Here is a 16,348-nt window from a genome sequence, read left to right as displayed (position 1 = left end):
GTTGTCTTATACACATGGTTTGGCAGTGTCCGATTATTCATGGCTTCTGGGAAGAGATCCATAAATATTTTAATGACAAACTAGGCTTTCCTAACGTCTGTACTGAGCTCACTAGTCTGTTGGGGGTAGCCAACGAGATTGTTCCAACCAAATTTGGCAGGAAGCTGTATAGAATACTCTTATATTATGCTAGGAAGACTATCCTTCTCAACTGGAAACCTCCTAAGAATCCTACTGTGCAACAATGGGTATATCTAGTTAATGCTGATCTTGAATTATACAAGTTTGTGTATGAGAGAAGAGGGACCCCTGATCGCTTCATGAAGATATGGGACCCCTGGATTGGAGCCCAGACTCTAGTACCATAGATGACTGAAAGACTGTTCTGACCAAGAAGGCGTGTGTGAATGTGTGTGTGTGTGTGTGCAGTACTTTTAATCTTCCTTAGGATTGATATGTTGGGTACTGTACATCCTGAAAGTGATATCTTTTTCTTCTGTCCCAAACTTAGGTCATGAGGAACTGTTATGATTGATCCCATGTATTTGATTTGTACTGGACTCAATTGATGATTGTTTGTATTTGATGTGTTTGTTATGCTGTTTGCTAAATTAATAAATAAAAAGATACTATTAAAAAAAATCTCTGCAGCTCCTCCAGAGTGACCATGGGCCTCTTGGCTGCTTCTCTAATTAGCTCTCTTCTTACCTGGTCTGTCAGTTTTGGTGGACGGCCATGTCTTGGTAGGTTTGCAGTTGTGCCATACTCCTATTTTTGGATGATGGATTGAACAGTGATCCGTGAGATGTTCAGAGCTTGGGATATTTTTTTATAACCTAACCATGCTTTACACTTCTCCACATCTTTATCCCTGACCTGTCTGGTGTGTTCCTTGGTTTTCATGATTCTGTTTGATCACTAATGTTCTGTAACAAACCTCTCAGTTATAGTGAGAATAAATTACACCCAGATGGACTCTGTTTACTAATTAGGTGACTTCTGAAGGCATTTTGTTACACTGGATTTTATTTAGGGGTATCAGAGTATGGGCTGAATACAAATTACACCACACTTCAGATTTTTTTTTTATAAAATTTTTTGAAAACTATGTATCATTTTCTTTCCACTTCACACATACTTGCTACTTTGTGTTGGTTTATCACATAAAATCCCAATAAAATACATTTAAGTTTGTGGGTGTAATGTGATAAAATGTGGAAAAGTTCAAGAGTTATGAATACATTTTCAAGGCACCGTAGATAGGTAAATAGGTTCAGCAAAAATGCTCAGTTACTGATAATACAACAATCTGCATCCGTTATGAACGGATCCGGTTGTATTATCTTTAACATTGCCAAGACGGATCCGTCATGAACTCCACTGAAAGTCAATTGGGGACGTTTTCTATCGTGGCAGATTGTGGTAGAGAAAACAGATACGTCCCTATTGACTTGCATTGGAGGTCATGCCGGATCCGTCTTGCTCTGCATCCCAGGAAGGAAAGCAAAATACAAAGTGTTGCAGGTTGCTCTCAGGTGTGGGAACGCAACTAAACGGAACAGAATGCATTTTGGAGAATTCCGTTCAGTTCAGTTCAGTTGTGAATGGGGACAAAACTGAAGCATTTTTTTCCGGTATTGAGCCCCTATGATGGATCTCAATACCGGAAAACTAAAACGCTAGTGTGAAAGTGGCCTTATTCAGTTACTACCTTTAAAAGGTACCTGTCAGATAGGTTATGCCTTGCAAAACAATTGCAGGGCTGGGTAGGAGACTTTTGGCCTGACTTTTAGAGAGAACTAAATTTATTCCCATATGAAAATGAGTTCTGAAGTGCCCAGTGGGCGGTCCCAAGCAAGGCAAGTGCTTCGTTTCTTGTCACTGAACACTCCAATGCATCCTCTTTGGAAGCCATTGTGTTAGTGATATTGTTGGATGAAACTTTAGAATGACTAAAATTGGAAATAAACTGAAAACATCTGGGGAGACTTCAGGATCAGGTATAAATATGTACATATATAGAGATATAGTAAATGTGTGTGATCCACATCTACTGCATATTTCTATTCAGAAAGGTTTGGGAACATGTTCACCTCCACCTCATTCTCTCCCTCTTCCTCTTTTCTTCTGCATTATCTATATATGAGTGTTATCAATTCAGTTAAAAAGTTCCACTTTCCTCTTTTCGGTTCCTTTTATTCTTGGTAGAATTTCTTCTTTCTCTTTTTTGTGTGGTTGCAGTCGTCTTGTCGGGTTACACACAGGTTGTAAATGTACACTTAATAAATTGGTTATCATGAGCCATTTATTGAATAGGCTAAGATGCAGTACCAGACACAGCCTGTGGACAGAAGTGGCACTCCTTCGGGAAATAAAATGTCCAATCCTTTCGTAAGTTGCAAAATTCTATTGAGAAGAGCGGATTGCAAGCTATCTAGGCTCTATAAAATATTGGTGGATGATTGTGCTGATGACCTATCCTCCAGATAGGTCATCAGTATCTGATCGGGGAGGGGGGTGTCCAGGACCACCGCCAATCAACTGTATGAGAAGGCACTGGCGCTCCTGTGAGCGCCGCTGCCTTCTCACAGCATACCAAGCACAGTGCCATAAATTGTATATCGGCTGTGCTTGGTATTGCGCTCAGCCCCATTCACTTCAATGAGGCTGAGCGATATACCAAGCACAGCCACTATACAATGTAAGGCCGCTATACAATGTCAGCCCTGAAGAGGCAAAATAGGCCACTCCTTAAAGGGATTTTCCGACACTTTTAAACGAGTTGGAAAACCTCTTTATCAGAGTACAGGAGGCTGTGTAAAATTTATAATGAAAAAATGCACTCACTCAATGTCCCGCACCACCCCTCTGATCCCCACTGGGCCTGCAGCAGTCACTGGCCATTCATTGTTCATGTGGCTGCTGCAGCCAGTCACCGGGATATCCTGTGGATATGCCAGAAATGTCCATGTTGGGAATACCCCTTTAAAGTTTGACAGGTTGACTGTTTTAACTAAAACCTTGAAAACCTTGGAGTAGATTTATTAATGTATTTATGCGTTCTCTGGTGTAAAGATAGTAAAAAATGTGGATTTCAGGCTGAATGCCATATTTAAAGGGATAGTCCACCTTTTATTAAGTGATGGCATACCCTCAGAATAGGCCATCCCTAGCTGATCGGTGAGTGTCCAACAGTGGCGGATTATAATTGGGGCGTTTGGGTTGGCAGCCCCAGGCCCAGGGTGAGTGAAGGGCCCATCGCCGATTCGCCATCCCAAACGCCCTATTTTGCACCACCAGTAACTAACTAAGTATGTACAAATTAATATAGCAAAATATACTCTGCAGCAGGAGCGCTTCACTGCAGCTCCGCCTCCTCCGGCACAGAAGGAGAAGCTGCAGTGCTTATCTCCGTCAGCCGGAGCCGCCGATGTGCCTGCCCCATTTGTGAGTGTGACCTAACTAATGCTCGCCCCCAGTCTTCTCAGTGCCAGCAGCCAGCTTCATCAGACCACGGGCTGGGTCTGTGGGCGGCAAGTGGCAGGCAACTACAAGAAAGCAGCAAGCAAGGAGGACCTGCTTCCATCAGCAGCCAGAGTGAGCAGCAGCCAAAGCTCCATAGTAAATGTTAATGAATGTTAATGATGGGCAGCAGGGCAGGGCAGTGGGCTGTGTGAGTGTGATAGAGGCACTCAATCAGAGCAGCCAGTGGCAGAGAGACTCACTGAGGCCATCAGCAGCCATTTTAGTCAGATTACAGCCACTCTGCAGCTTTGGCTCTGATATGACTGAAATGGCTGCTGCTGGCCTCAGTCTCTCTGCCACTGCTGCTCTGCCTCTATTTTCACAGGTGCCACTGCCCAGCACACAAAGTGTGTTTGAATATCAAAATGGTGGATTATTATTAAAGGGATTCTGTCACCTCGTTTTAGCCTATAGAGCTGCGGACATGCACAGCTAGATCGCCGCTAGCATGTCCGCAATATACCTGTCCCATAGTGCTGTGTCCTTTTATTGTGTTAAAAAAAATTATTTTATAGATATGTAAATGAGCCTGGTATGGTGCCCAAGGGGCTGTACTAACCTTCTTGGTGCCCAGCCATGTGAAGGAGCCCAGCACAGCCTGCGTCCTCCGAATCTCCTCCTTTCTTCACAGTTAGATTGCCGTAATCTCGCGATGCACAGTTCCTTCCCTGAGGCTGATGCCAGCACAGGGAAGGAAGACTATACCGGCACTGCGCATCGCGAGATTACGGCAATCTAACTGTGAAGAAAGGAGGAGATTCGGAGGATGCAGGCGGTGCTGGGTTCCTTCACAGGGGCGTGGCTGGGCACCAAGAAGGTTAGTACAGCCCCTTGGACTCCTTACCAGGCTCATTTACATATCTATAAAATCTTTTTTTAAACACAAAAAAAGGACACAGCCCTATAGGACAGGTATATTGTGGACATGCTAGCGGCGATCTAGCCGTGCATGTTCGCAGCTCTATAGGGTAAAACGAGGTGATAGAATCCCTTTAATCCTTCTCCTCACACATGCCTAGCCCAGCATACCAAGTTTTTGAACATCAAAATGGTGGATTATTAATCCCACTATGATACAGGGATTAATAATCCACCATTTTGATGTTCAAACACTCGGTGTGCTGGGCTGGGCATGTGTGAGGAGAAGGATCAGTAATCGACTATTTTGATGTTCAAAGTAACTCTTGGTGTGCTGGGCTGGGTACTAGGGATGAGCAAACTTCTGTTTTCAAGTTCGGTGTATAAGGTTCTGGTACCTGTTAGCGGAATCCATAACGGAATTCTTAGATAACCCAAACCTTATACCCCAAACTTGAAAACATAAGTTCATGTTGTGTAGTTATCTTTTAATAGTTGCTATAGATAGAAATAACTATGGGGCAAAACACAGAATGGGGTGGGGGGGGGGGGGGGGGCACGGGGTCATTGATAAATAGAGGAAAGGGGCCCAAGTTTGGGAAACAGCGCCAGGACTATGATGCACTTAATCCGCCCTTTCTGGACCATTTATCCAAAAATCACGGACAGCCAACCTTTTCTACGGAAAATTTGGAAAACTATAAAGAACTATAAAGATTATAAGTAATCCATGTCTACAGGTCAGCTACTAATAGTGAACACATTAGCAGCATTAACTGTGAGCTCTAAAATGCTGAGAATTACCATGAAAGCATACCTCCCAACCTTCCCGGATCCGGCGGGACAGTCCCGTATTGCAGTAGCTCTCCCGCAGTCCTGGTACGGGGGAGGTATGTCCCGCACTCAGGCAGCTGTTGCTGTTTCAATAGGAAGCAGAGACAGTTGCCTGTGATGATGAAGCAGAGAGCCCTGCTTCATCATTCCTCCCCCCCCCCCCCCCCCCCGCACCGCCTCCTGCACAGACTAGAGCAGCCAATGTCCTGCTGCTGCTGCTAGGAACAAGGTAAGTATGTGATGTTTATTTATTTTAAACTTTCTATGAGGGGCACATAACAGGGCATATTACTGGGGGCACAGCTGGGCATATTACTGGGGGCACAGCTGGGAATATTACTGGGGGAACATTACAGGGCATATTACTGTGGGCGCATAACTGGGTATATTAATGGAGGCACAGCTGGGCATAATTCCATGAGGGGGAACATAACAGGGCATATTACTGGGGGCACAGCTGGGCATATTACTGGGGGCACAGCTGGGAATATTACTGGGGGAACATTACAGGGCATTCTACTGTGGGCGCATAACTGGGTATATTAATGGAGGCACAGCTGGGCATAATTCCATGAGGGGGCACATAACAAGGCATATTACTAGGGGCACAGCTGGGCATAATTCCATGAGGGGGCACATAACAGGGCATATTACTAGGGGCACAGCTGGGCATAATTCCATGAGGGGGCACATAACAGGGCATATTACTGGGGGCACAGCTGGGCATAATTCTGTGAGGGGCACAATGTGGGCATAAATACTGTGCGGTGGCATAAAAGGGGAATAACTACTATGTGGGGGTATGAAGTGGACTGATTGGGATTAGGTGCATAGTTATGTTTTGGGTAGAGTTAAAGGCGTGGCCTAGTGCGGAAAAAATATGCCACCGCACACTTCGCACGGCGTGTCCCTCTTTGTTCATTTAGAAAGTTATAGGTATGATAAAAGTGACCTGCTCGAGTCCCACCAGCCTCAAATAAAATGACGGACACATCTAATTTTTGACACTGGAAAAAAAAAGTCCCCTATTTTTACGGATTGTCCAGGAATTTCTGGACAGTGGGCAACCTTGAATATAGACAATCACAATACACTAGTAACTGCCTGGTAGTAACTTTATCTACATGATAAATGTCATTTTCTGAAGTGACACAACCCCTTTAATAAAAGATGGACAACCTGTTTAAGAAGCCCCCATGCCACTTTTTCTGTCACAAATAAATAAAGAAAGTGCCTACAGTAGGTCTTCAGAGGAATTCATAGCGGGAAAAAAAAGGGATACAAAAGCGTAGCACACCACACTTTTCCATTCTGCAGGGTCCGTTAACATATACTTTTTTTCACAATTTTTTTGTTACAATTTTTTCTACGGTGAACGGATGCCACTCTATGGCATCGGTCTGAGGCATCTGCTAACGTATACGTTTTTTTGTATACGTTAAACGGATGGCAAAAATGTGATGTGAACCTACCGTAAGTTGCTAATAGCTACACAGGACTGGACGGGGACTAGTATTAGTCATTTGGTCTAGTTTGTGCCATGAACTTTACTGCTAACATACCAAAAGAAAGAAACCAACATCTCAAAGGTCATGACTTTGGGTCGGGATTCTCAATTGCTAGATGTGTTTCAGTTTTTTGGTTATTAGCACTAAGCAGGAATATTGCTATGAGAGATGACACTGATTCAGGCTTGCTGGAATCATAACTCCCCTTTAAGGGAGCCAAAAGAAAAACACCTACTGCCCAGTTCGGGTTTTACAATGTCTGGTGTGATGGAAAGGGGCTGTCTAGGGACTGGTAAAAAAAAAACTAAAAACTAAACTCACCTTCCAAAGCCCCCTCCCATCCAACAGCACTTCTCCATTCTCTCTGCTGGGCTGCAGCCATGATGTGATGTTTTGGCTTCAGCGTTGATGTTCTGTATGACCACTGCAGACAATCACTGGCCTACATATTTTTGTGCCATACACTGTTGAGGCCAGTAATTGGCTGCAGTGGTAGATGGGACGTCACTGCTGCAGCAGTGCTGGATCAGAGGGGTCTAGGAAAGATGAGTTTATGTTTTATATTGTTTATGTTTGCCCAAGTAAGGTTACTTTTACACTGGCGTTTTGGGCGGATCCGTTATAGATCTGCAAAAACGGATCCGTTACAATAATACAACTGCATGCATCCATCATGAACGGATCCGTTTATATTATCTCTAGCATAGCCAAGATGGATCCGTCATGAACTCCATTGAAAGTCAATGGGAGACGGATCCATTTTCTATTGTGCCAGATTGTGTCAGAGAAAACTGATCCGTCACCATTGACTTACATTGTGTGTCAGGACGGATCCTTTCAGCTCAGTTTCGTCAAGCGGACAGCAAAATGCTGCGGAATGGAGACCGATCGGAGGCAAACTGATGCATTCTGAGCGGATCCTTATCTATTCAGAATGCATCAGGGCAAAACTGATCCGTTTTGGACCGCTTGGGAGAGCCCTGAATGGATCTCACAAACGGAAAGCCAAAACGCCAAGTGTGAAAGTAGCCTAACATTTTAACTTGGACAACCCCTTTAACTTCCAAAATAGCCATGTAGAGCAGTGATCTCCAACCTGCAATTGGCCCTAGACCCTACAGGGAAATCTCCCAGTGGGCCAATAGCCAGGGGGCCACGAAAGCCATTTTCTTGGCCACTGGCCAGGTACATAACCTAACTAATGCTAGGAGCATCAGATGCTAATGCACCTGGCCAGCAACCATTCTCTTGAATTCAACTGTTATCGTCGTCCTGAGGCGATACTGTTGAATACTGTGGCGGGGGTGGCATTATTTTGTGCTGCACTACAGCTTGTGTTGTCCTGCCTTCTGTCAATTTGAGCATGGAGCCACCTTTAGTTGTTTTTTTTTTCCAGGGCCTTAAGGTTCCCAGTCCGCCTCTAGCTAAACTAGAACTCTAAGCATGCCTTGACATGCCTAGTATGATGGGAGTGGAAGAGTTGCAAGTTGGATACCATTGAATTAGAAGCAGTTTTTCTTCCTCGGATGGACAAAGACTTGCACATTTGTCCAAGGCTAATAACCTAACACGCCTCTCCTTCCCGGCATTTCTCCAGATTGTGGGTTGATACCCCAGTATTTATAGTATAAAATGAGAAGTAAGCTCCCCTAGGATCTGAGCAATTGGTTTTATTATTATTACTATGCACTCAATAAAGAGTACAATACATCCCTTATAAATAATATTGCAAACATTGTGTTAATGGCTGCCATGCATAGTGAAATATATGGCTTACAGTTTGATATCACTCGTCCATTAAGACAGAGCAGATGGAAATTATCGCTACAACCTCCTACAAAGCTGTGCTGAACAGATTATGGTATAGTATGGCATTTCTGCGACATGTTATGAGCCTCTGTTTGCTGAGTTCACTCGCTTTGTGATAAATGTAATTTTATATATTTAGGTGTCGTTACTTCTCTTTGGTCCATTTATGGCTTTAGTCCACAAGCTTCCCATCTGTGTTTCTGTTCTTCATAAAGAAGTAATAAGGAACAGATATTCCTAAACTTCCCTCTTTCTGGCTCAGGTCCATATCCGTTTCTTCCTCTTTGTGCTGGTAACTTATTCTTTCTCCATCTCTTTGTTTGTGGAGAATCTCTTGATTGTCCTTGTTTGGAATCTCTTTCAAGATACTTAGATGTTCCTTAGTATGGTATGTTGGCTCCTTATGGACGGCTTCTTGATACATTTGTTGACCATTGTATCTGTCATCCTCCTCCTGGAAAGAATTGCTCTTTACACTTTCTCCATCTGAATGATCAGACATTTCTTCTTCTCTCCTTTTTCTGGATAAGTCATAAGGTTCTTTCTGCTCCAAACTACGAAGGACAATTGAACGAGAATGATCTGCTCTTACACGGACAAAACCTGGAGAAAGAAGAAAACTATTTAATGTGGGGTTTACTTCAGGAGTGTCATATTGCCTCATGAATGTATTCACCTGAGGTACCAAAAGAACATTTTGGGGAGCAAACCCCGCAACTAGGCACTCCTATAAACCCTATGACTAGTATAACCTGACAGTAGGTTATGGTTTTGTCAACCTTACTTTTTCAGTGTTTGCTTGTTGTCTGCACCTCTATACCTAATGTATAAGTGCCATTACTGAGACATTTATGGTCACCGATGTCTCAACGATGTGATAAGGAAATCACATATACAATTCTAGTAATTCTGATACTATAACACTTCCCTCTGGTCAGTTTTCAAGATGCCTAGAAAAGAAATCCATTAAAACATTTACTGATAAATAGAAGCCGTGTTGGAATCAGGTACCTTGGACATTCTGTTGGAATGTTTATAAGGGCCCACGGGTTGTCCAGCCTTTACCAAGTGATGGCCTATCCTCAGTATTCGGTCAGTGATTTCCATCAGTGATTTTAAGCCAAAACCAGATGTGGCTCTAAACACAGCACAAGAGCAGATCTTTCCATTATACCTTATGTCTGTGGAGGATCCAGTCCTGGTTGTGGCTCACAATCACTGATGGAAATCACTGACCAAAACACGGATGTGTGAATGAGGCTTAAGCCATCACTAGCTAATAAGCGAGGTCCAACACGCTGCAGCCCCGCCAATCAGCTATCTGGGCGTAACTCCATCGCCAGAAGTTGGTGCCAGAACTAACCTTCCAGTGGAGGGAGCTCGTTACTACAGCACTGATCCTATTGAAGTCAGTGGGAGCAGCGCTGCAGTAACAAAATCCTTCCAAGGTTGATGGTGCTGTGTAGTTCCAGCATTGACTTCTGGCAATGGAGTTTTACACCTAAACAGCTAATTGGGGGGAGGGGGGGGGGGGGGAGACTCCTGCTGATCAGCTACCAGCTAGAGGCTGGACTTAGTGAAGGCTGGACAACCCCTTTAATCTATACAGAAATCAACTGTAGTTTAGTTCTGCTGCATCAGTTCAATTCCACTACAGTTCCACTCCACTACATCAAACCTGCTGCATCAAGTTCAGTTGCACCTCTCCAGCTCTGCATCCTCAATTTCTCTCCACTACTCTGGGGATGCTACATCTCTTCATCAACTCTGTCTCTGCTACATCTGTCTCCATCCTGCTGCACCAGCACTGCTTATCATGAGGTAGAAGACCTGCTATTCTGGACAAGCATCTTTGAGGATCCATCTCACTAAGGCTACTTTCACACTTGCGGCAGAGTGCTCCGGCAAAACGTATGCCAACTGATGGCATTTGTAAGACTGATCAGGATCCTGATCAGTCTGAAAAATGCCTGATCAGTCAGAAAAATGCATTGCAATACTGGATCCGTCTGTCCGGTGTCATCCGGAAAAACGGATCCGGCATTTATTTTTTTCACCTTTATATTTTGAATGCCGGATACGGCCCTAAAAATTTCCCATGGAAAAAAATGCCGGATCCGGCATTCAGGCAAGTGTTCAGTTTTTTTGGCCGGAGATAAAACCGTAGCATGCTGCGGTATTATCTCCGTCCTGATCAGTCAAAAAGACTGAACTGAAGACATCCTGATGCATCCTGAACGGATTACTCTCCATTCAGAATGCATGGGGATAAAACTGATCAGTTCTTTTCCGGTATAGAGCCCCTAGGACGGAACTCAGCGCCGGAAAAGAAAAACGCAAGTGTGAAAGTACCCTAAGGGCTGTTTCACATAAGCGAGTCCATTGCGGGAATCACGCATAAGGCCATCCTTCATATAAGATAGGGCCAGGGGCTATTCATAGTATTCAGTATATTGGGCAGACTAGATGGGCCAAATGGTTCTTATCTGCCAACACATTCTATGTTTCTATCCTCTGCTCTGGACTTGCAGGAGCGCACGGCATTATCATGATTTATAATGCTATGTGTCTCTGCTTGACCTTATTTCTACAGAATCATACTGACAGTTTTATGTCACTATGATCCTGTAGAAGTAAGGCCATGCAGAGGCACACAACATTATAAATCATGATAATACCCTGCGCTCCTGCAAGTCCAGAGCAGAAGATCACACTCCCACACAGAGCGCGATTCCCGCAATGGACTCGCTCGCGTGAAACAGCCCTAAGTGAGATACAATACCCCTGCAACACTATGTACGATACACACAAAGTGTCAGGATAAGTGGGCTAAAGAGTTGTACTTTAAAAAAAGTCTAGCGTGGAGTTAATATTAGCCGGGAACCTGTTGATGAATCTGGTGCATGAGCAAAAAGAAGTGATACTGATATTCCTGCATTTATACATCCCCAAATACATGTACAGCATGTGGAAAGTAACAGCAGTATAATTTACAGTTGTACCTCGAGAGTGGAAGCCTCTTTCGGTGACTCCATGTTTGACCTTCAAATGGCGAGTCAGGTTTCCCTTTAGCGTGAACTTACTGGGGCAGTAGAGACATTTGAAGGGTTTGCTGTCAGAGTGCAGGTGCATGTGGCCCATTAAATTGTGCATACGATTAAACTCCTTCCCACACAGCTGTTAAGAAGAAGAGTAAGGAGAGGTTACAGAAAAATCAGGACGGCGATATTATTTATAGTGTCAGGATATTGATAATTTCAAGAAGGGAAATTATTCTTTTTTATTTTCAGATTAGGGTAGGTTCGCACTAGCGTTATGGCATTCCGTTTATAACGGTATATAACAGAATTCCCTGACGGAATGCAAAACAGAAGTCTTTAAGATGCATTCCGTTTTGATCTGTCATGATAGAAGTCTATGGGCAAGCATAACGGATCCGTCTGGTTTCCTCCTGTCGACAGGACTTTTTTTCCGTCCAGACGAATCCGTTATGCTTGCCCATAGACTTCTATTATGACGGATCAAATCGGAATGCCTCTTAAAGGGCTGGATCTCACAGGCTTCCGGAGAAGGCAAGCTCCGATGCCTATGGAAGGCATCAGGCTTGCCTTCTCTGCCATTGGGTCCCCGCCACTGCAGCATGGGGACCCGATGGGGAAGCGGAGGGCTCCCGTACCCTCCGCGAACCCTCTGCATGCCGCGGTCAGCTTTGACTGCACCATACAAGGGGTTAACACACCGGTATTTTCACCAATGCTGGCGTATACAGCAGGGGCCCGGCTGTTAGTGACTGCCGTGTCCGTGCCGCTGATCAGGCGGGCTAAGCTCCTGCACCCGCCCGATCAGCCCGCCGTACATGTACGGCGCTGGTCCTTAAGTCACGTCCACCAGCGCCGTACATGTACGGCGCAGGTCCTTAAGGGGTTAAAGAAGGGTTATTATCATTTTTTTAAAGGTTCAGAATGGCATAAAATAATAAAATAAGTAATGTTCACCTCATCGATTACTCAAACTCTGGGCCCCATAGCACCTGATTGGACTACTAGGACTCTAGTTAGTTCCATGTACAATAGATAAGCACATGTTAAGCCCAACTACCAATCATTTGACAAGCCAATTGTAGCAACCCACAGGAGACTGCTGTGAGGAGGATGGGAGTGGTAGTAGTGGCTAGGATTAGTGCAGTAGCTGCTAACGGTGGTGTTTTGCACTCTGGAACTCCCTGAGGTCTTGCAATGGATGGAGAGGCACAACCCTTGTTCCCCTTGGGGCACACCCTTGTACCTGATGATGTGCAGCACGCCAGACCTGCAGGGTATAGCAAAGCGAGGTCACGGTTATGGGCAATCGAGGGTTGCTCACTGTATTGGAGAACCCTGGGCAGGCATGCGGCAGTGAAGGAGAGGTAGACACAGTTAATCTGGGGCACACTCTGTATGTAGGGACCAGGCCTGATGGTGGATGAGGTGCCCTGGATGTTACAGGTATTTTGAGTGCCTGGGGCAAGGTCCCTTTTGGATTCGTGACGCCAGTGCCTGTAACGGTGGCACACCGATTTATAGTTGGAATAATTGAGGTACACAGGTGGTATAGTGAACCAAACGTTGCTTTACTTAACCACCTCCGGACCGCCTAACGCAGATTCGCGTTCCGGAGGTGGCAGCGCTGCGCACAGTCACGCATATACGCGTCATCTCGCGAGACGCGAGATTTCGCTCCAAGCCGGCCCGCGCATGCGCATCGCGGGCCGGCAAAAGTTAAAGAACAAGTTCGTCACCAGCCTGCCAGCAACGATCATTGGCTGGCAGGCTGGCGATTTTTAAAAAATCCAATCACAAGCCATATAACAGATCATATTAGTAAATATGATCTGTTATATGGCTTCTCTGCTCCTGTGCTGGTCCTTTTCGTCGGTTGGATCCAGCACAGGAGCAGACTGAACTGTGAGTAGCACCAACACTACACCTTAGCCCCAGATCACCCCCCTGCACCCCAATTAACCCTTTGATCACCCCTTTGATCGCCCCTGTCAATCACCAGTGAAAGGAAAAAAAGTGATCAGTGTAAACTGTCACTTTTTTTTTTTCACTAGTATTGGCTGTTAGGTTTTAGGGATAGTTTAGGCCCCTTGGTTAGGTAGTTAGCGTCAGTTAGCGCCCACCCCACCGCACCGCAGTCACTTTTATTCGCTGAATAGCGTATCGCTAATCAGCATTTGTACTTTTATAGTATCTGTAAGTGATCAAAACTGATCACGGTCAGATCTATAATAGTATTAGTGTCACTTTAGTTCGCCCTCCACCCAAAACGCAGTGTTTGCCCGATCAGGCCTGATCGGTCGCCCACACGTGCGTTCACCCACGCCCGCCCCACCGCAGTGACAAAAAAAATATATTTTTTGATCACTGCACATTCATTTTACACGCACTGCGGCGATAAAAAAATCAGTTTTGATATTTTTTATCAACCGCAGCGGCCTCCGGTACTTCGCTAGCCTCCCCTTTGTAAGACAGGTTTTCTTTTTTTCTTGGGTAGTCTCAGGGAATACCCCTAAATTTAGTAGTCCAAAATGTCAAACAGGGGGTATTCTTCTGAAGAGGCCTACAGGATTCTGACCCAGTCGGATGAGGAGTGGGAACCCTCATCTGATGAATCTAGCGGGTCAGAATATGAACCTGTGGAAAGCAGTGGCTCTCTGACCCAAAGTTCGGACGAGGAGGTGGAGGTCCCTGGCAGCACCAGGCGTACCCGGCCCCATGTCGCTAGACCACAGGTTATGCAGGATCCGCTTCAAGAGCAGCAGAGTGGGGCTGTCGCTGCCGGATCACGTGGTGAGGCATACACCAGCAGCGCAGCCCTCCCTGGACCTAGTACCAGCACTGCCGTACAACATGGTGACGTGGCGAGCACCAGAAGGGCAGTTGAAGCTGGTACGGTGGCACGTGCACTAGTTACCCCGTCGCAGCCACCGCAAAGACAGGCCCGTAGAGCCCCTAGAATCCCTGAGGTGCTGGCAAACCCTGATTGGCAGTCACCAACTTCAGCCGCACCTGTAGTTCCCCCTTTCACCGCCCAGTCTGGAGTTCGGGTTGAGACGGCTCAAATCGGTTCGGCCCTGGGATTTTTTGAGCTGTTCTTGACTGCGGAGGTCTTGGACTTAGTCGTGGCAGAGACCAACCAGTATGCCACACAATTTATATCCGCCAACCCGGGAAGCTTTTATGCCCAGCCTTTCCGGTGGAAACCAGTCCAAGTTTCCGAAATTAAAATTTTTTTGGGCCTTCTCCTCAACATGGGCCTGACAAAAAAGCATGAATTGCGGTCATATTGGTCAACGCACCCGATTCATCACATGCCCATGTTCTCTGCTGCTATGTCCAGGGCACGATTTGAGGCCATCCTCCGTTTCCTGCATTTTAGCGACAACACCACCTCCCGTCCCAGAGGCCACCCAGCTTTTGACCGGCTCCACAAAATTCGGCCCCTCATAGACCATTTCAACCAGAAATTTGCAGATTTGTATACCCCCGAGCAAAACATCTGCGTAGACGAGTCCCTAATACATTTTACCGGGCGCCTTGGCTTCAAACAGTACATCCCAAGCAAGCGTGCCCGGTATGGGGTCAAATTGTATAAGCTCTGTGAAAGGGCCACAGGCTATACCCACAAATTTCGTGTCTATGAGGGAAAAGATCAGACCCTGGAGCCGGTCGGTTGCCCTGACTACCTGGGGAGCAGTGGGAAGACAGTCTGGGACTTGGTGTCACCCTTATTCGGCAAGGGGTACCATCTTTATGTGGACAATTTTTACACAAGTGTGGCCCTCTTTAGGCATTTGTTTCTAGAACGGATTTGCGCCTGTGGCACCGCGCGAACTAGTCGCGTGGGCTTCCCCCAACGGCTTGTAACCACCCGTCTTGCAAGGGGGGAGAGGGCTGCCTTGTGTAACGAAGAACTGCTCGCGGTGAAATGGAGAGACAAGCGTGACGTTTACATGCTCTCCTCCATTCACGCAGACACGACAATCCAAATTGAGCGAGCAACCCGTGTCATTGAAAAGCCCCTCTGTGTCCACGACTATAATGCGCTCATGGGAGGGGTGGACTTCAATGACCAGATGTTGTCTCCGTATTTAGTTTCCCGCAGAACCAGACGCTGGTATAAGAAGGTGTCTGTATATTTAATTCAATTGGCGCTGTACAATAGTTTTGTTCTCTACAGTAAGGCTGGGAGAACACGATCTTTCCTCAAATTCCAGGAAGAGATCATCGAGAACCTCCTTTACCCAGGAGGTTCCGTGGCCCCATCCCCCAGTGTAGTTAGCCGTCTACACGAGCGACATTTCCCCAGTGTCGTTCCTGGTACCTCAACCCAACCGTCACCCCGAAAAAGATGTCGTGTCTGTAGCAGGAGTGGAATAAGGCGTGACACCCGCTATATCTGTCCTGACTGTGCTGACCACCCTGCCCTATGCTATGGAGAGTGTTTCCGGAAGTACCACACACAGGTACACCTAGCATAGGGATTGCATCTCACAGGACAGGCACACAGGGCTATTAGGGCCCTTTTACTCTCAGCTGCTGCAAACCTCTCCTTTCACCTGGGATAAAGTGCATAACGTACTTCGCCACATCTTTGGGCGATTTGCGCTTTGCACATTGTCCCATGGGGAAGGAGAGGTTTGTTCTATAAAGGTAAAAAAAACTAAACAAAAAAAAAATTACCGGTAAGTAAAAAAGTTAAAAAAGTTTAAAAAAGTTAATATGTTCTGTTCTAAAGTTAATAAAGTTATTGCTTTGCGGCCTGGTTTTTTC

General features: G+C 45.7%; 1 protein-coding gene across 1 annotated transcript in view; it reads right to left on the bottom strand.

Annotated features, from left to right (window-relative positions):
* Positions 1-8,380: 8,380 nt before the first annotated feature.
* ZNF366 (zinc finger protein 366) overlaps positions 8,381-16,348 on the bottom strand; it is a 50,386-nt gene continuing 42,418 nt past the window's right edge. The window contains exons 4-5 of the mRNA XM_040421470.1: positions 11,537-11,711; positions 8,381-9,137 (exon numbers count right to left, since the gene is read on the bottom strand). Coding sequence (XP_040277404.1) covers positions 8,707-9,137; positions 11,537-11,711 — 606 coding nt within the window. The 3' untranslated portion in view covers positions 8,381-8,706. The remainder of the gene's footprint in view (positions 9,138-11,536; positions 11,712-16,348) is intronic.

Source organism: Bufo bufo, chromosome 2 (assembly GCF_905171765.1).
Source record: "Bufo bufo chromosome 2, aBufBuf1.1, whole genome shotgun sequence".
In the NCBI taxonomy this organism is placed as follows: Eukaryota; Metazoa; Chordata; class Amphibia; order Anura; family Bufonidae; genus Bufo; species Bufo bufo.
This window is presented reverse-complemented; position numbering and strand designations above follow the sequence as displayed.